This window comes from Schistocerca nitens, chromosome 4 (assembly GCF_023898315.1).
Source record: "Schistocerca nitens isolate TAMUIC-IGC-003100 chromosome 4, iqSchNite1.1, whole genome shotgun sequence".
In the NCBI taxonomy this organism is placed as follows: Eukaryota; Metazoa; Arthropoda; class Insecta; order Orthoptera; family Acrididae; genus Schistocerca; species Schistocerca nitens.
The window spans coordinates 786,865,086-786,886,270 of record NC_064617.1 but is presented as its reverse complement, the minus strand read 5'-3'; the positions used below and the strand labels follow the sequence as shown (position 1 = coordinate 786,886,270).

The window sequence follows — 21,185 nt, the reverse complement described above, 5'->3', positions numbered from 1 at the left end:
GCGTAGCCCTTTTTGCCATAGCGATCAATCCAATTATGGATTGCATTCCACCTAATGTCTCAGGCTCTCTTTTTGTCGATGACTTTGCGATCTACTGCAGTGCCTAGAGAACATGCCTCCTGGAGCGCTGCCTTCAGCGTTGTCTAGACAGCCTATACTCATGGAGTGTGGCAAAGAGAAGACGGTTTGCATCAACTTTTGGCGATATAAAGCGTTCCTTCCGCCATCCTTACATCTCGGTCCCGTTGTTCTCCCCGCCCTCAGGGGGCTCAGCATTCGTTTGCTGGGTACGGGCTTGGCGAACCCGGGGTCCTCGAGCTGTGGACTGGTGTGCGCCGCCAGTCTGCGGATACCGTAAGTTCTGGGCATGCTTCAGCGACCACCGTGTGGCGCAACGGTGGAACGTTGTGTGTCGTAGGGACTGGGGATCTTGGCTTGATTGCCTGGATCGCGAGGACGGTACATACCTCTATAAAAAAACCTTCAATCTTAAGGTGTGCTGCGCGCCGACAAGATGTATGGCTGTTGAGGTGGAACAGTCGCTAGCAGGCAACCTCTGGGGAACCTGCCGCACCTCAGTTGTACAAGGCTTATCCAGGCATGCGGGGCTCTGTCTGGATGGACATAAGTTTCCCTAGCTGCTTGTGGAACGACCATGGATACCACGAATTCTTCCTCTTTTCCTCCTCCTAATTTTTCGCTGGCCAGTGGGATGGGTGGACCGCTGGTAGGCACTACCGCCCAATCCAACAAGACGGCTCGGTTAGCCAGTCCTCCTGACTCAGGCGTCAGCAAACGTACAGCAGTTCAGAGTAACAGAGCACATACTGACAACCAGAATGTGTTTTTAATAATAAAAAGGAAAGATGGTTCCTTTGAAAAGGTTTCGCCATTCTATATCCAAAAGGGTCTAGAAGGAATAGCTGGCACTTTAAAATCAGTGAAGCGTTTACGGAATGGGACACTGCTTGTTGAAACATCAACTGCTCAGCAAGCAGTTAACCTTCAAACAGCTAAAAGCTTGGGGGAATACACGATCGATACAGAGCTTCACAGCATCCTGAACTCCAGTAAGGGTGTTGTTACCTGTAGGGATCTTGTTGACATTCCTGTAGAAGAATTAAAGAGTGAGTGGGCTCAGGAGGGAATTGTTGACGTTCAGAACATCATGAAAAGGGTGGATGGGAACCTGGTGAAATCTGACTCCTTCATTCTTACTTTCAATACCCCCAAACTCCCAGAACACGTCAAGGCAGGATTTCTTCGACTAAACGTCCGGTCGTATGTCTCAAACCCAATGCGCTGTTTTAAGTGCCAGCGTTTTGGGCATACGACTCTAGGGTGTAAAGGAGAAGCGATGTGTGGCAACTGCAGTAAGGCTGCCCATGACGGAATTGACTGTTCGTCACCTGTCAGATGTATAAACTGTTCTGAAAGCCACCCTGTTTGGAGTAGGGACTGTAGAATCTTCCTAGAGGAACGTAAAATACAAGAAATAAAAACAACTAAGCGTATCCCCTACAGTGAAGCCAAAAATATCTTCAAGGCCATGCAGCCACCCACATTCGTTACGTCTTTCGCTTCCATTGTTCAGAATCCGCCTCCAAAAGTTGATGCATCTACACAGACGGAGGTTGTTAGTGTTGGCACGAACACCTGCATGTGTCAGTGCACTTGCAAGGCAGCAAGTGTATCAGAGCCTGTAGCCCCTCCTCGAACAGCAGAGAAAGGTACAGTAGCTAACATTGAAGAGCCCCAGGCATCTTCGATTGCTGAAGCTGTTCCAAAGCCCAGCGTGGTCATAAACACCCCTGCTCCAGTTATAGCAAAGCCGCCTAAACAAAGGAAAGCACACATCAAGCAGCACCAACAGATTAAATCGGCTGGTAAACCCTCTGATCACGTTAATGTGGTCCCACTAGACGCTTCATCAGACTCTTCCCCAGAGCTGATGTAGTCTGAGAATATGGGGCAATCATCTCGCCCCAAGACTGAGCCTCCACCCGCTGCAGTCTCCCCACCTCGGCAGAAAGAGAGGCAGAAAATACAACCACCGTGATGGCTCCCATATTGCAATGGAACCTGCAAGGGTTCAGGACACATGTGGAGGAACTACGTCTATTGATTCAGGATAGACCTATGTGTGTATGTCTGCAAGAGACAAATTTCAGTGAAACATACACCCCTGAGCTACGTGGTTATCTCCTCCACAAAAAGGATGACGTGAGTGGATAGAGAGCTCGAGGAGGAGTAGGTATCTTCGTCAACACCGACTACCACTCCTCGCCTCTCTCCCTCACGACGAATTTACAGGCAGTTGCAATATTAGTACATGTGCGTCATATGCTAACAGTATGTTCGCTTTACGTGCCCCCACATGATGTGCTCAACGAAGAGGCTCTCAGTGATCTTCTTACACAGCTCCCCCACCCCTTCATCCTCTGTGGTGATTTTAATGCACACAATGTGCTTTGGGGCTCTGTGAGTACTTGCCCCAGGGGTAGAGCAATCGAGAGGCTTCTTCTGTCTTCCAGTGCCTATTTGCTAAATACAGGTCAAAGCACGCATTTTTGCATTGCAACTGGGTCGTTCTCTGCCATTGAGCTATCGCTTTGCTCTCTAGCCATCGCCCACACTGCTGCATGGGAAGTGGTTGATGACTTACACGGCAGCGATCACTTCCCCATCTGGATTCACCTGCCACATGCAGTGGAACCGGAAAGGAAACCGCCTCGATGGGTGCTCCGTAGAGCCAACTGGGCACTGTTTAGTGAACTAGCCCAGTTTGAACATCGGGTCAGTGTCCAGGAATGGGTGGATCATATTACTGAAATGATTCACCGCGCCAGTGAAGCGTCCATCCCACAGTCTATCGGACAACCGAAGCGGCAGCCTGTCCCTTGGTGGAGCGACGAATGCCGCTCTGCACTCAGGGCTAGGCGGGCAGCTCTGCGTAGGTTCAAATGCCGGCCAACTGTAGAGAACCTTGCAACCTTTCGGGTGGCGAGGGCAAAGTGTCGTCGGATTATACGAGAGAGCAAGAAGAGGTCGTGGCAGCAGTTCCTGAACACCATTAATCGTTCTACACGAAGTTCCATTGTATGGGAGACCATAAGGAGGATTTCTGGGAGAGGTGGGAGGTGCCCTATGGCTGCTATAATGTGGAATGGTACTCTCCAAACGACCCCAAAAGATATTGCCCAGTCTATGGCGGCTTATTTTGCAGCTATTACTGCAACCGCCAGTCAGAATCCAGCTTTCCAGCCCCACAGAGTGGCTGCTGAGAGGAGCAGTTTTGACTTCCGCTCACCCAATACAGAAGAGTACAACTGCCCATTTTCCATGTGGGAACTGGATTCTGCATTGTGTGGGGCTCGTGATACATCCCCTGGTCAGGATAGAATCCACTATAGCATGCTGCGGCACCTCACAAGGAGAAATAAAGAAATCCTCCTCCGACTTTTTAATCTAGTTTGGATGTCTGGTCACTTCCCCGACTCGTGGCGTGAAGCAATTTTAATTCCTCTTTTAAAACCTGGGAAAGACCGCACGTGCCCGGGTAATTACCGTAGTGTTGCCCTCACTAGCTGTGTGGGAAAGACCTTGGAGCGGATGGTCAACCGCCGCCTTGTCTGGATGTTAGAATCCAGACAACTCCTTAGTCGCTTTCAGTGTGGGTTCAGGAGGAATCTCTCCACCTTTGATAACCTGGCTCTCCTGGAGGCGGCTATACAACAGGCTTTCCTGCGCCAGCATCACCTGTTGGGAATATTTTTTGACATTGACATTGAAAAGGCAGCTCCATGAATGGGGTTTTCGTGGATGTCTTCCCAATTTTATTCGGTCCTTCCTGTCGCCACGTTATTTTCGGTACCGAGTCGGAGACGTACTGTCTAGTCGCTTTGAACAAGAGAACGGTGTCCCTCAAGGTAGTGTTTTAAGTGTGACGGTCTTTGCTATTGCTATTAACAGTATTACATCTGTTGTGAAAAGTCCTGTGCAGTGTTCCTTGTTTGTGGACGATTTCTCTGTATTTTGCTCTTCTTCAAGCCTTGCAATGACGACTCGTCAGTTGCTACTCACTCTGCGACGTTTGGATGAATGGGCACAGAAGAGTGGTTTTAAGTTTTCAACTGATAAGTCGGTGTGTGTTCTTTTTAACCGTTCTCGTTCCATTTTTGACTTGCCTGAGTTGAGGATGAGGGACACCGTTCTGAATTTTAAAGACACGGTGAATTTTCTGGGCCTCACTTTTGATTCTAAGCTTACGTGGCTGCCACACACTAAGCAACTGAAAAAACGGTCTCTTAAGGCGCTGTCTATTTTAAAATGTCTTAGTCACCACACATGGGGAGCAGACAGGACTTGTCTGCTCCGGTTTTACAGAGCCTTCGTGCGGTCCCGGCTTGATTATGGATGCACGGTGTATGGGTCTGCAAGACCCACTTATTTGAAGCTGTTGGATGTGGTGCACCATGAGGGGATTCGGTTGGCCACTGGGGCGTTCAGAACCAGCCCCATACCGAGCCTCTGTGCAGAGGCAGGTGAACCGCCACTTCACCTCCGGCGGCGTCTACTAATGGTGCGCCAGGCCTATCAAACATTATCCACACCATACACACCTGCATACCACACTGTTGCTCGGCCTCCACTGGAAAGGCTTTTTCGCAACCGGCAACAAGCAACAAGGCCCTATGGGATTCGTGCAAAGGATTGCATTTTAGAGATGGGTGTGGCCGGTTTTCATGTTTCACGTCGAGGTTGGAGCAGATATCCACCTTGGCTCCTCCAGAGACCCACACTGATTTTAGATTTGGCAAATTTTAAGAAAGACAGTACATCAGATTTTACTTTCAAATCTTTATTTTTTAACATTTTAGACAGGCATCATGATTTTACAGTAGTCTACACTGATGGATCCCAACAGGGGGATTTTCTTGGCTGCTCAGTCGTGTTCCCCGGCAGTGTCATCAGGATTCGACTTCCCCAGGAATACACTGTTTTTTCCGCAGAACTTCACGCGATCCTGAAGGCATTGGAGCAGATACGGTTTACTCAGGGCACACACTTCCTAATTTGCTCTGACTCACTGAGCGCATTACAGTCACTGCAGAACCTGTACCCAGCGGAGAAGTTGGAACAGCTGATTTACGACCAACTGTACATCCTCCAACGACAGGGCAAGCAAGTGTCCTTTTGCTGGGTGCCAGGGCATGTGGGCATACGGGGAAATGAACAAGCTGACAGAGCTGCCAAGGACGCCTGCAGGTTACCGGAGGTGACACAATGTTCTATTCCTTTGCAAGGTGTCGTTTCTGTGCTGCAGCAGAAGTATATGCAATTGTGGGAGTAGGAATGGCTGGCGGTGAGGGAAAATAAGCTGTGGTTGGTGAAACCCACCATCCAGCCGTGGTGTTCCTCCTGCCGATCACCTAGGCATGACGAAGTGACCCTTACACGTCTTCGCATAGGGCACTGTCCTCTTACGCATGCCTTCTTACTACGGCGAGAGGAACCCCCTCTGTGTGATGCCTGTGGCGTACGAATCACTGTACGCCACATTTTAGTTGAGTGTGATTTATATCGTTTTGTCAGGGCGGATGTTAATATTAGAGGGGATCTGCCCTCGATTTTAGCCGATGACGAGGCGAGTGTCAAAAAAGTTTTAAGGTACTGTGATGTTTCTGGGCTTCAGCCAAAAATTTTAGGTTTGAATTTTTAGTGTGTTGCCGAGTGGCTTACCACTCCTTTTTATTCTTCTAATAGGCCAGTTCCAAACAAGTGCTATGTGTTTCATTTTAACCCCTTCCCCTCCGTTCTCTTGCAGTTCTCCTCATTATGTGCTGCTTTCCTCTTTGCTACTGTTGACGTGCAAACTGCCTCTGTAGACTTTCACCTATAATTTTAATCCTATTTTTGCACTTGCTGCATTTTAGTGACACTCGTCCGTTGTTGTTTCCGTTCGGGCGCTAAAGACTACACTGTTGAGCGCCCATAACACCATATCCATCCATCCACGTTGTTCTCCCATTCGTGGAAACAACTAAGTTTCTAGGGCTCACACTGGACAGGAAACTTTGTTGGTCTCCGCACGTCTCTTATTTGGCTGCCCGTTGTACACGTTCCCTTAATGTCCTCAGAGTTCTTAGTGGTTCATCTTGGGAGCGGATCGCACTGTCCTGCTTTGCTTGTATCGGTCCATAGTCCGATCAAAGCTGGATTATGGGAGCCTCGTCTACTCGTCTGCTCGGCCATCCCTCTTACGCCGTCTCAACTCCATCCACCATTGGGGGTTACGTCTTGCGACCGGAGCATTCTACACTAGTCCCGTCGAGAGTCTTTATGCTGAAGCTGCCGAATTACCATTGACCTACCGGCGCGATGTACTGCTTTGTCGGTATGCCTGCCGGCTGTTGTCAATGCCCAACCATCCCCTCTTATCAGTCCTTCTTCGCCGATTCTCTCGACCGTCAGTATGGGTTGTATGTGTCTGCCCTGCTGCCCCCTGGAGTCCGCTTTCATCGCCTGCTTCGACAATTGGATTTTGCCCTCCCTACCACCTTCAGGAGGGTGAGAGCCTGACACCACCATGGCTCCAGGCTCCGGTTCATATTTATCTCGACCTCAGCTCGCTCCCGAAGGAGGGTACTCCGGCTGCAGTGTATTGCTCACGGTTTGTCGAACTTCGTGCGTGACTTGCCAGTCGCACCTTTATTTACACTGATGGCTCCAAAACTGACGATGGTGTCGGCTGTGCCTTTGTCGTCAGGGCCGGCACCTTTAAATACCGGCTCCTCGACCAGTGTTCCATCTTTACGGCTGAGCTTTTTGTTCTCCATCAGGCCGTTCAGTATGCCCGCCACCACCGCCATTCATCGTATGTACTCTGCTCTGATTCACTCAGTGCTCTTCAGAGCCTTGGAGCTCCATATCCGGTCCATCTCTTGGTGCAACGGATCCAGCAGTCCCTCCATTCTTCTGCTGCTGATGGCTCTCCTGTCAGCTTTCTGTGGGTTCCCGGCCATGTTGGAGTGCCTGGGAATGAGGCTGCTGATGCTGCAGCCAAGGCTGCAGTCCTCCTGCCTCGGCCAGCCTCCCATTGTGTCCCGTCATCTGACATTAGTGGGGCTGTTTGTAAGAGGCTTGTGTCTTTGTGGTGGGATACTTGGTCATCACTTCAAGGAAACAAGCTTCGGGCGTATGTACTCTGCTCTGATTCACTCAGTGCTCTTGAGAGCCTTGGAGCTCCATATCCGGTCCATCCCTTGGTGCAACGGATCCAGCAGTCCCTCCATTCTTCTTCTGCTGATGGCTCTCCTGTCAGCTTTCTGTGGGTTCCCGGCCATGTAGGAGTGCCTGGTAATGAGGCTGCTGATGCTGCAGCCAAGGCTGCAGTCCTCCTGCCTCGGCCAGCCTCCCATTGTGTCCCGTCATCTGACATTAGTGGGGTTGTTTGTAAGAGGCTTGTGTCTTTGTGGTGGGATACTTGGTCATCACTTCAAGGAAACCAGCTCCGGGCAGTAAAACCGTTCCCAACTGCTTGGACAACCTCCTCCCGACCATCTCGGCGAGAAGAGGTCCTTCTGACCAGGTTACGGATTGGGCATTGGCGGTTTAGCCACCGCTACCTGCTCTCCAGTGACCCAGCCCCGCAGTGCCCTTGTGGCCATGCATTAACAGTGCGCCATGTTTTATTGTCGTGTCCCCGTTTTAGTCAGTCTCGTGTTGTCCTGTCTCTGCCATCTACTTTACAGGATATTTTAGCTGATGCTCGAGCAGCTGCTCGTGTTCTTCGTTTCATTACTTTGACTGGCTTGTCCAAAGACATCTAACTCCTTCACTTATTTTATTTGCATCTTTGTACGAATTTTCTGGGGTCCCCCCCCCCTTGAGTTTTACTAGATTCTATGTGCTCTAACAATTGTGACTGGGCGCTAATGACCTCAGTAGTTGAGTGCCGTTAAACCCCAAACAAAACAAAAAAAAAACATTTTAAGAAAACTAGTAGATTTTGTTTTCCAAGTCTTATAGCCTCACATCTTTGCTTGATGATGGAACTTTTTTTTTCCCCCCATTATAGTGAAAGCATTGAAATTAAGTAACCCATTGGACAAAATTTTAGGAGTAACATTGTATTTAAAGGTGAGAGCAGAAAAATGTGTACCTCAATTCTCAAGATACTAGTTTTTACATATGGCAGAAGGGGTTCTTATGCAGCGTATATGCAGTGTACCCAGTTCTGTCCATTGTCCATCCTACTGTCTGTATTTCATAAGTGGTTCAGGATATTGGAACAAGTTTTTCTGCAAGTGATAGCACACAAAGAGGCACTGACCAACATCGATACCTCCCCTCAGTGCAGCACTCTATGAAGAATGGGCTGCCATTCCCCAAGAAACCTTCCAGCACCTGATTGAACATATGTCTGCGACAGTGGAAGCTGTCATCAAGGCTAAGGGTGGGCCAGTACCATACTGAATTCCAGCATTACCGGTGGAGGGCACCACAAACTTGTAAGTAATTTTCAGATAGGTGTCCGGATACTTTTGATCACATAGTGTATCTCGTATGTTATCCAAGAATTCTACTATTTGATCATCTGCTGTGTTCATTATTTCATATCTCAAATCTACCCTTGAGATTTTTGACAATGTCTATGTCTTGTATCCAGGTCCCATCTCCTTCATTTTGTAATGTGACTTTATCAGTTTTGACATGCTGTTCATAAGCAGTAAATCATGTCCAGTTCACATTTGCCACTGGAAATGTTTTGCAGTTTAATATGTGGTTTTAAAAACTCTTCGATACCATTACATAATGCATTTGAAATATTCCGATGTCTTCAGATCTGTTACATTTATGAAACTGTTTTTCATGATTCTTAAACCTAATGGTGGCGATGATTCAAATCTGTTGTGTGTTATTTTCTAATGGATTGCTTCATCTTTTCTTTACCTCAGTTCATGTTCACTACTTTTACCTTTTTGTATGATTGAATTCTAGTGCCCCACAAGATTTGATCTCTGTTAAGGACCTGAACATTTTTTTCCTACATTCTTCAAGTGTCTTGATCATCTGTGGTGCTAGCAGGCATGTAAACTTATACTACTGTCATGAATGTTGGCTTTCCGTCCATCTTGCCTATGATGATGCTAATTGCAGTTGAGTATAGTGATACTAATCCATTGTTTGTGTGCGATCTTCATATAGTAAACATTTGAGGCAGTCAGTTGCAAAACTGGTGTTGTCCATTGTAAGAAATTTTAGAGGACAGGCAAACAAGGCTAAATAAATCTTAATTATGACATAAATTGAACTTCTTCAACCAAATAGGAATGCATAATTTTGATATAATAACTTGTGAGTAATTGGAAGTATAAATAGATTAGACAAGTTTTGGAACAGTGTACTGCAAAGACTTAGTTCTAGTACTCACTCTCTGGTGAGATAAGCTTGTCCACAGAAATCTGTGAGGTCGCTTACTTATGGCCTTACGTGAAAGGCAGTCTTACATAGGTTCAATTTCTTGCACCACGCTATTGGAAACCATTCCCTATAATGATCACTAATCTCCAAGTTTCATACAAAATGTACTCACTGGCAGAGCATATATTCAGGATATCTACTAAACTGTTTTGTAGTTATTTCTACTGCAGTAATGGGATTTGCTTTTCTATCCATATAATTGAGGATCTCCCCCCCCCCCCCCCCTTTTTTTTTTCCTCAAATGTCGATAAACGCTCAGTTGTTCAAAATTTAGATTTTTATAGTTAAAATTGCACTCGTTGCCAAATACAATCTGTGAAACAGTTTTGTCAGAAGCCAATATTTGCTGTTATTATAGGGTATTGAAAACTATTAGTTTATGCATAACTCTATATTTGCTTTCAGCCAGTTAAAGCAAAAGTTGATAAAAGCAAACTGCGCTTTGCTCCTGGGAAACCCGAAGTGAGAATAACAATGTAGGACATCATTGTTGATGATAATGTGAGAATGTTTTTTGCAACAACAAAAAATTGGTGAAGTGTGAGGAAATCTTTGGCCCTGAGGTTTTGGGAATTTCAGCAGTCCCAGGACCTACAAGACTTTCGAGAATAGTTTAATTTTAAGTTTAAGTTCTTTGTGTAATTTCACATTTGCTATTGCAATTCATGACGAAAAGGAGTTTTGTTAGACAGACAGATTTCCTTTTTTTTTGGGGGGGGGGGGGGGGGATCATGTGGTATAATTACAAATTAACAGTTTCCAGATTTTTTTGGTTTTGCTGTAAAACCATACTTCTTGCCAAATTCATGATTCTAGGTCAATGGGAAGAACCATACAGTTTTCGATGAGTGAGAATGTGACATAATGGCCGTATCTTTTGATTCCACTTACTTAGAATCATAAATCTTTGACACCACCACAGAAATATAGACCTTGTTATGTCACATAAATGTGAACTTCATACATCTTCCCTTTCTTGAGAAAATGGGTCCTTACAGATGGACCACAACACACACACACACACACACACACACACACACACACACACACACACAATTTCCTAGGATTTAATCACACATTAACAATTTTTGGATTTTTACATTTACTTGTACTGTCAAATCTTGCTGCTTGCCATTGCCAAGTTTCATGGGTTGAGGTCAATGGGAAGTACCCTATAGGTTTTGATGAATGAGTTTGCAAGTATCAAAATATTTGACATAAAAGGCTATATCTTTTGACTGCATTGATTTGTACGCTTACATTTTCTACACAGCCAAGGAACCTTAGACCTTAGTATGTGACAAATTTGAACTTGGTATGTCTACCCAATCCTGTGAAAAAAGTTTATTTGCTGACAGACTGACAGACAGATGGACAACAAAGTGATCTGGGTTCGTTTTTCTAAGTTAAGGAATGGAACCCTAAAAGGAACATAAACTGTATGCAAGCACTTGTTGCCAGAACCAGCAATAGAAGTTAATTAGTGGTTTACATTAACAACATTAACTCCTGATTATTGCCCAGTTGAAACCAGCTTTCTCATGGAGAAAGAACATCAAGAAAGAAGCAGAAAGGATGAATACTGTTTCAGTAAATTTCAGCATACGGAAAAAGGCTCACCAGGCAGTACCTGTATGTGCCGCAACATCAGGGATGTCCAAAGACAGACTCTCGAAAGGAAATCAATTAATAACCAACTACCAGTCATACCACATTTGTGCAAAAAAGTTACATGCTGCTGTAATGGAGGACAAAAATTCAAATGTGGATAAAGTATGTTTTGAAAAGGACAGTTGCTACTCACCCTATAATGGAGATGCTGAGTTGCTGATAGGCACAACAAAAGGACTGTCAGAAACTGAGTTTTTTGCCAACAAGACATTCATTGAAAATAGACCACACACACACACACACACACACACCGAGCATGGTAGTTGCATTTTCCTGCACTCAGGCAAATGCAACTACCATGCTCGTGTGTGTGTGTGTGTGTGTGTGTGTGTGTGTTGGTTGTTTGTTTGTTTTCTTGTTGGCCAGAAGCTCACTTTCTGACAGTCCTTTTGTTGTGCCTGTCTGCAACTCCGCATCTCCAGTATGTGGTTAATAGCAACTATCCTTTTCATAATACTGCTTCATTCCATCCTAGATTTTCCATTGTTTAAAGTATGTTTTGATATACAACAGAATCAGCCAATACCGAAGCTCTCCATAAGTGAAGTATTATCTTTGAGACTGGGTTGGCTATACAATTTGTACTTTACAATTTATTCCCAAACACTGGCACAGGAAAGTATTACTTTTCTTATTTAACTTGAAACAAAAGCAGCCAAGTAGCCTATGCTCTGTTGGATTTTCTCAAAAACGTTGAGGGGGCCCAGCCAGAAAATGGTTCAAATAAAATTAATTTATTTTATTACTCCTGTACCAGTCAAAATAAAAATACAGTAATTGTGCACACTAATGGACTTCATGGAATAAATCAGAAAATTTAATAAGCTGGTACATTATTTGCCTTATTGTGGCCACGTCTGTAATCCCGACAGACTGTTTGCTAGAGTGGATAAAGACTACCAGAACAAGGAGGATATTCTTTTACTGTCTTAGTACTATAAACTGCTGGAACAACATGGTCTTGTCAAAATACTAAATAAAGGTTGAGAAGCAATGGATCTTAAGCCCTTCCCTCTAAGACGCCTTTCCAAATAAGCAGATGCCAGACTGAGATTCATTGGAAGAATCCTAAGGAAACACAGTCCAAAAACAAAGGAAGTAGGTTACAGTACACTTGTTCGCCCACTGCTCGAATACTGCTCATCAGGTGGGATCCATACCAGGTAGGGATGATAGAAGAGAGAGAGAGGATCAAACGGAGAGCAGCGCGCTTCATTACAGGATCATTTAGTAATCAAGAAAGCGTTGCGGAGAGAATAGATAAACTCCAGTGGAAGACTCTGCAAGAGAGACGCGCAATAGCTCAGTACAGGCTTTTGTTGAAGTTGCGAGAACGTACCTTCACTGAGGAGTCAAGCAGTATATTGCTCCCTCCTACTTGTATCTCGCGAAGAGAGCATGAGGATAAAATCAGAGAGATTAGAGCCCACACAGAAGCATACCGACTATCTTTCTTTCCACAAACAAACTGAGACTGGAATAGAAGGGAGAACCGATAGAGGTACTCAAGATACCCTCCGCCACACACCGTCAGGTGGCTTGTGGAGTATGGATGTAGATGTAGATGTAGAAGTGTGTGTGCCTTATAAAAGGTCTAACAAGAAGGTATTTTTGTTAGTATTAGACACTTATAATGGAAGCCCTGTAGAGGTACGGAAATACAGAAATTGCAACCAGGAAGTGAAGAAAGCAGCCACTTTGGAAAAGAATAAAATAAGCAGCAAGGAAGAGAAAAAGTATGTCTTAAAACCTATGAGGCACTTTCATGAACCAGAATAATCCGAAGAGTTTTATAAGTACGTTGTTTGAAAGTTATCAAAAGATTTCCAATTTAATATTGTTATTGACAGTATTTTGTGTTGTATTTTGATTTGTTGCTATGTTACACATTTGCTTATCAAACATTTATGTAAAAGTGCGATACTAAAATGTTATATTGAAGTACGTAATTGTATTACTATGCAAAATGAACAGTAAAGTAGCTTTCTCTGCAGTTATTGTTAAAGATAAAAAAGAAATTGAAAATTTGAATGGGTATGTTAACAAAACATTTAACTACCATCTTTACATTTATTGACTTTCGAAAAAACCTGCAGACTTTTTTCTTCTGTCTTAAGATAAACAATGAAAATTTTATACTCATAAACACAGAAGTGTGCCTAAAAATCTGTGTAAATGTTAAATTATCTCATTTATGTAATTAGTATTCTTAAGATTTTAAAAAATGTCGTACCTTAAAAATTTACTTTCTTGCAATCATCAATTTTGATGAAAACGCTCCTCAATTATTGTTCGCAAACTACTTGTCATCTGTGAAATATTTCCCCCAAGCATAGTCACCAGACTGTCCATTGAGTGTACACAAAACTTAATTGAACAGTGGTTGGTTTAGTTTACAATACTGTAAGAAGCTCTGACCATCATTAAAACCTTGGACCTCCTTTCTGTAAAGATGATACTCGGCACTTCGTGACTTATCCGTATATAATTTTTGCAGCCTTGCATGTAACGTACCCCATACTGATGTTGAGTTTTTACAGACATATTTTCTGTTTACAGATGTAGTGCCATTTATGCATGCATTTTGTAGTTTCAAAAGCCAGATGTAGAGAAATTGACATATTTGTCTGCAAAAGAAATCGCTGCAATCCTCTCAAACTGAATTCATATACTGGATACCCTAATATCTGTTGTTATGTAGTGATGCAGTTATTAGCTGCACTCGCATTTGTTGTGAAAAGAACTGAATTATTCAGTGGTCATTGCTTATGATATTGGTTGTCACTTACTTGTTTTTGCTTTTGCCTATGATTATCTAACGATGGAGATTTGTAAATTATTTACTGACATGTGAAAAACCAACTTAATTTCAGACCTTCAGCTCAAAATTACACTACTGTGTCTCTTAATAGGTGATTAATTTGTATTCGTTGTTTCAAAGTCCACTTGAAATGCCTTCTCCATTCAATTACAGTTGCTAGTCCATTTATCTCCCTAGTCAATACCAAAATAATTACTTTCATAATCTGTATTCCCAAGATATAGTTTAATTATATTCAGACAATTAAAAGATGATCTTTTGGGATATTCTTCTTGTACCCTCAAAATATAATTGAAATGTTCAGAAATTATAATAATCTTGACTTTATATTTGGGGAGCATATTGGGATATTAGTGTTATTTCCTTTTCTAAATACAAATAGAAATGAAATTTTTTCATACAGAATATTGTGTACTAGGTGATTAGGTTATTAATTGCATTATGTAATTAAAATTAAGGATCTGATCAGTTTTATATTAAAATTAGGTGTAATGTAGTAGTCATAAGTGGAAAAAAGAAGATGGAGATAATTAAAACAATGACAATTTTTTCTGAATTGATAGTGTCAGAATGTAACCGCAGTGGCCCAAAACATAGGCTGGCCATTCCCACTTTGTTTTTAAAGTCCTTACTGCCACTGTTGCTGTTGACTGTTCCTTTGGTGGGCATAAAAAGTACAAAAGGTATATAAAGCAGAACTGTGTGAATTACTGCATTATTTAGCTTCAGACTGACATTATGTGGAAGAAAGAAGACAAGCGTTATTGGTAGTTGGTAAACTAAACCTTAGGTTGAGTAACATATTGAATCGTCTATGTTCAGATGAACTTAAAATGTAATGAAAGAAGCTCTGGTAGTGTATGAAAGAAATTCATAGTATGCGTTATTATTTTAAGGTCAATTTTAGATTTTCCAGGATTTACCTATGCATGCAATTTCTCAGATACCTTTTAATTTAGCCATACTCACATTGTCTGGTGAGTATGATGCTTTTTTCCCCCTGCATGAAGTAACAGCAGTAGTAATTTTTGTGGTGCTTATAGTTGTTTGTTGTATATTATGAGCTGAATTAAATATTTGCAGCTTGTTGGCGACAGGTGATATGGTGGAAGCAGCTAAAGTGATTGCGAAGCGACCAGAACCAGAGGCTCTGTGCATTGCTGTCCAGATTGCACAGAAAGCAGGGGATCTAGACCTTGCTAATGCTTTTCTAAAGAAAAGTGTGTGTGAATATCTCCTTCATGAGAAGTGGGATTCTGCACTTGAAATGCTTCACCACAACATAAACAACAACGTGAGTGTTGGATTCTGTTGTCATCAAAAATGATAATGGCAGCTCATATAACATTTCCACCTTCTTGTGATTTGTCCTTTATTTTTTCTCTTATCCCTTTAAATCCTCCTTCAGAAACATTGTACTTCTTGTGTGCAGGTTTCTTTCCCCAGAAAACTTCTCCCCTCCCCCACAACTCTTTTGAGTACGTACCAAAGATAGGCCGAAAGCCATTCATCTACTTCTACATGATTAGATGAGCTACAATCAAGTGCCTGGCAGAGAGTTAATTGAACTGTGTTAAAGCTATTTCTCTACCATTCTATTCACAAACAACAGCTCACAGTAAAAAATGAACACTTAAACCTTTCTTTGTGAGCTCTGAATTCGCTAGTTTTATTATGATGATCTTTTCTTCGTAAGCTGGTAGGCGCAAGCAAAATATTTTTGCATTCAGCGGCGAATGTAGGTGATTGAAATTTCATAAGAAGATGTTCCTGACTTTCCAGTAATTACTGGAAACTTTTACCTTTCTGACAGGAAAACACAAACCCAGTCACACAACTGAGACAGTACTCCATAGGCACACATTTTGATTAGAAGCCGCTTGTGAAGAACTGTGTCAAAAGCCTTTAGGGAATCTAAAAATATGGACTCAATTTGACATCCCCCGTCAATAGCATTCATTACTTCATGAGAATAAAGAATTAGTTGCGTTTCACAAGAATAATATTTTCTGAATCTGTGTTGGCTATTTGCCAATAAATAGTTTTCTTTGAGGTAATTCATAATGTTTGAACACAGTATATGTTCCAAAATCCTACCGCAATTGACATGAGTGATAATGGTCTGTAATTCAGTGGATTATTCCTATTTTCATTTTTGGGTATTGGAGTGGCCTGTGCAAATTTCCAGTCTTTAGGTATGGATCCTTTGACGATTGAGTTGTTGTATATGATTGGAAAGTGTGGAGCTGTTGTGTCAGCATATTCTGAAAGGAACCTATCTAGTATACAATCTGAACTGAGGGCCTTGCCTTTGTTAAGTGACTTAAGCTGATTTGCTACATAAAGTATATATACTTATAAGTTACTCGTATTGGCAGTTGTTCTTGGTACAAATTCTGGAATATTTACTGTGTCTTCTATGATGAAGTAAGTTCAGAAAACCATGCTTAGTTATTCTGCTTTGGTGACTCTGTCATCAGTAACATTACCATTGTTATCACGTAGTGAAGGTACTGTTTGCATCTTGCCGCTGGTGTGCTTTACGTACTGCCAGAATCTCTTTGGATGCTCTGCCAGATTTCGAAACACACTGTCATTGTGGAAACTATTAAAAGATTTTGCACTTCTGTAAAACTTTGCCAATCTTGCAAATTTTGCATTCTGTTAAAGTTGGCATGCTTTTTCCATTGTGTTCTGATCTGTTTTGTGTACCTTTTGGGATCAGTACCATCTCTTATTGATTTAAGTGGTACATCTTTCTCAAGAGAGCTGCATCAAACCAGTCTCAGGACTGAAGACCACAACAACAACAACAACAACAACATCTTTCTCAATTGCTATTGTTACTATTTCTTTGAAGTTAAACCATATGTGTCCTACACTTAATGATTATACTGGAAGAAATGGAGACAGTACTTTTTTCTATCCTGTCCTGCAGTTTTACTCTCTGCCTATGTCTTCTCTCGGACTTGTCCTCTAGGACAGATTTCCTGTTGGCACACTAGCTTGTTTGAAGGACATTGATTATCACTTTAGGTACCTGTACAGTAGTATCCCCTGGACTGTGCAGGAAATGCACTATCATTGTCCAAGTTGTTATGTCCCTTTGCATGCGGAGGAATATGTGCCTGTCCATTTGGGGGCATCAGGTCTCCACGCAGTAGTCATCAAGCCTGGTGGCCATTACTTTGGCTGGGTGATGCACATGCTCGAGCTCTTGTTCAGAACAGACCGTGTCATGGCAGATTTGTCATATGGTGACTAAATAAAAGGTATCGGCGGTGGTCGTGAGCTCCAGCAATCTCTTCAGACAGATTTGAATGCTTCAATAGGATCATTACAGCCTCAAGAACTTTCAGCACTGAAGAATCTTTCTCTCCTAAATTCCTGGTTTTGCACCCAGACTGATGGGGGGGGGTCTTTTCTCTATCTAGTAAGCCAGTGTTCTTTGTAGACAATATCAAAAATATATTTGGAGAAATCTATTCTCTCAGAAACTTAAGAGGTCATTCTGTGTCAATCTAATACCTATGAAAAATTATGTGAAAAATTGGAGAAGATAGGGGTCCACTTTGTACGAGGGTGGTTTGAAAAGTTCTCAGAATCACCACGAGAGGTCAGTGCTAGTGCAACGAGTTGTTCATGTGATATTCATTGGACTGTTGCCTGTAAACATGTGCCACATCAGTGCTCTTGGAAGAGAGCTGTGGTGGTGACATGGCTCTGTTGTTGTTCCCGCATAGTGATTTGCGAAGGTGGAAAAAATTGAGCTTTGAGCAGTGATTAAATATCCATAAAGAAAGGTATGAATGCAAAGGATGTTCATGTTGATTTCCAGGATACATTGAGTGACTCTGCTCATTCATATTCACCTATTGCCAAGTGGACAAATAAATTTAAATTTGGTTGGGAGAGCTTAGAGGATGATCCACGCAGTGGTCAGCCAAGATGTGTCACTACTCCAGAAATCATTGCAAAAGTGCACAAAATGGTCATGGAGGATCACCGATTGAAAGTGTGTGAAATTGCTCAAACTTGTCAGATGTCATCTGAAAGGGTATATCACATTTTAACTGAAGAATTAGAATGAAAAAATTATCTGCAAGATGGCTGCCGTGACTCTCGACACGGGCCCGCACACTTGTGCCATTGCCATGACAAAATGTCACGAACTAAGTTATGAATTGTTGCCACTCTCACCTTATTCACCTGATATGGCTCCGTCAGACTTCCACCTCTTCCCAAAACTGAAAATTTTTGTTGGTGTACAAAGATTCACTTCAAATGAAGAATTGATAGCCGAAGTTGACAACCATTTTGCAGGCCTGGAGGAAACTCATTTTTGAGATGGGATCAAGGCACTGGAACATCGTTGGACCAAGTGCATTAATCTACAAGGAGACTACATTGAAAAATAAAAAAAAGTTATGTAAGTACTTCTTTTCTATTCCGTTCTGAGAACTTTTCAAACCACCATCGTATGTTGTATACTTTAAGGTTTGCCAGACTACGAGATTGATACCAGGCACTCATAAACATAAAGAAAAGAATGCCAAGTCCAGGAATGTAATATCACCTTTCATATTTTGAGGCATAGGAAAAGTACAACAGCTTAATATTGAATTTTGTCACTATTGAGGCTAGGTCATCGCTAGTAACTTGAGTACTTACTCTCTCAATGCCAACATCTGGTAGGTGTGCAAGTAAATTAGTCCATAAGGGAGATATGCCCTTCCCTGTTGTGGCTGGTACAATACCATCTTCTCAACTGTCTGGAGAAGCAGCATCTGCCTATTGGCATCTACTGATGATAGGCAACCCTCTCCCTCAAAGTTTACATATCAGCAACCTGATACCAACTGGCTGAAGGAGTCATGAAATGTGGATCCAATAGCTCCCTGCTCCTTTCCATTTACTAGCCTCGCAGCAGATAAGTCCTTCCAAGAGCCTCAGTCTATAAAGTAGTTACGGAGGAGAATAAGAAATCTTGGGAGAGGCTACTCTATTGATTCCAGAGGTACCATATCTCCCTAGCCATTGGCTTAAAACCTGTGTCTGCAGATGATGCTCTGCCCACACAGCTGACAGACAGTGATCCTGGTATGTGAGCTTCATACCTAAGCAGGACACACTTAACATGATAATTCAGTGGAACTGCAGTGAATTACTTTGTAACCGGCCAGATTTACCTGGGGACTGGACAGTGGTACTTTTGGACACTTTAATCCGACAATTATTCCTTCCCCCCTCCCCCGTTGGTGATTTTAATGCACACTACATAATTGAGGAGTATAATGTCTTTTGGCAGGGGCCTTCTGACTGACCAACGTCTTGCGCACCTTGATCTGTATCTTCTCAATGGTAGCACGTCTTACCTATTTAACTCCACTTATGGCCCTTTTGTGGCTATCGACTATACACTCTATTTCCTCAATCTTGTATTTTTACTACAGTGGTCGCTATATTATAATATTTGTGACCTGCCATGTTGGGCTCTCTGAAGGACCAGATGGCAACATGTATCTCTTAACACCTTCATCCCCTCTCCATTAGAGTGTATCAACAAGGTTGTTAACTATGTCTTCAGCATAATCGTCAGACCCACTGGAACAGCTATCCCCCTTTCTAAGAGGCCAGTACCATTGTAGACCAAAGGACTGTCAGAAGGCCTGCAACATAGTCAGGTGTCATCCTTCACAGACCGCCCTCATCGCTATTAAGGGAATCCAAACAAAGGCTTGCTATCTAATTAAACACAGTAAGAAGGAATGTTAGGTGCACTGTGTCGTTTCCTTAAGAACATGTCCCTCTTCATCTCAGGTGTGGGCCAATCTCTGTAGTCCACTGGGTTACCAAAGATAAGTAACTGCTCCAGGTCTTCTTCATAGTGGTATTTCTACTGATTGTTCAGTTCTTATGGAACACATTGTGCCCACTTTCCAAATATCGACATGCTCTTCTTATCCAGCTACCTTTTGAATACATGAAATACAGATTGAAGACTTCCCCCTATGTTTTGCCTTCCACCACTGTAAATCATGTAATGATCCTTTCACAGACTGGGAAATGCTTCAGGTTACCTTTTAATTTTCAAGGCTCTCTACTTTATTTATTTATTTATTCATTCATTCAGTTTTTACCCCTCGAATCATTCACAGTAGAATTAGTAAATCACTCGTCTCACACAGATATAAGAGAATGGCATCTGTCAACACTCAGTGCTGAGTGTTACACTCTGCTTATTGCCATCAATGGGGTAGTGACCACCACTGGACCAGCGGTTACCCTTGCGTTGTATGTCAATGATTTTTGCATTTGCAGTAGGTTGCAATCAAATAAGGCAGAAGATGCAGATATCATTCCCTCAGAATTAGTTAAATCAACGGGGTAAGCGGCAACGAAATGACTATTAGAGTTCATCTGTAGACTGTTTGAATGTGAAGACATAGTATACCATCAGACTTTCAGAAAAAATCATATAAACAATCACACATCATTTGACAGACTACTGTGCCCTGCCCTCTAATAAACTCTGTTCTATCACTGAGTTTACAGCTGCTTGGCACTCATTCTTCTGCTCCGACATACTGTGTCGCCTTCACACCTGTAAGACTGGTCTGTAGTTTTATCTTATGTAATCGGCCACCCTCATGTTTTGATTGCAGAGCTGTACATACAGTAGCTCGCATCCTGGTGGTACGCCCCCTCTTCCTGATTTTCCATGCCAAGCACGGTCTTCCAGATTCTTTGTCTCTAATGATGGTCGACGACATATGGGCAGTTGAATTTGTTCCTCATTTCCTCTGAGAAAATGGTCTTCGTTCGTAGATCTAAATGTTAAACTGCTTTCGAGTGGGGGCAGGATGGTTAAGTTTGGGGTGTCTCCTGCCACTTGCTGAGCCTGAAGAGCCTAACCCCTATCTTCTCTGCCAACCATCCTGGTCAGTCCTCATTTACTCTGTTTTTAATTACTTCTAGAAATGCTTATCCCTTTTCTTCTACTGCACCCTATTTTATTATTTTAGGGATTCCCCTTCATACAGCACTCCAATAAAAGGCAAGACATTAAAGATTCCCTAGCTTTATTAGTAGCTGATGATGATTTCGGAAAGGGGGAGGGGACTGCTACAAGATTTCATGCTACCCCTGAGAGAGTGGGTTCTGTTCCTATTTTCAACACTTGGACTATACAGATCTGGGGCTGTTG

General features: G+C 42.7%; 1 protein-coding gene across 1 annotated transcript in view; it reads left to right on the top strand.

The window, feature by feature from the left end:
- Positions 1–21,185, top strand: part of LOC126253158 (gem-associated protein 5) — a 413,052-nt gene that overhangs the window by 325,972 nt on the left and 65,895 nt on the right. The window contains exon 19 of the mRNA XM_049954316.1: positions 15,062–15,272. Coding sequence (XP_049810273.1) covers positions 15,062–15,272 — 211 coding nt within the window. The remainder of the gene's footprint in view (positions 1–15,061; positions 15,273–21,185) is intronic.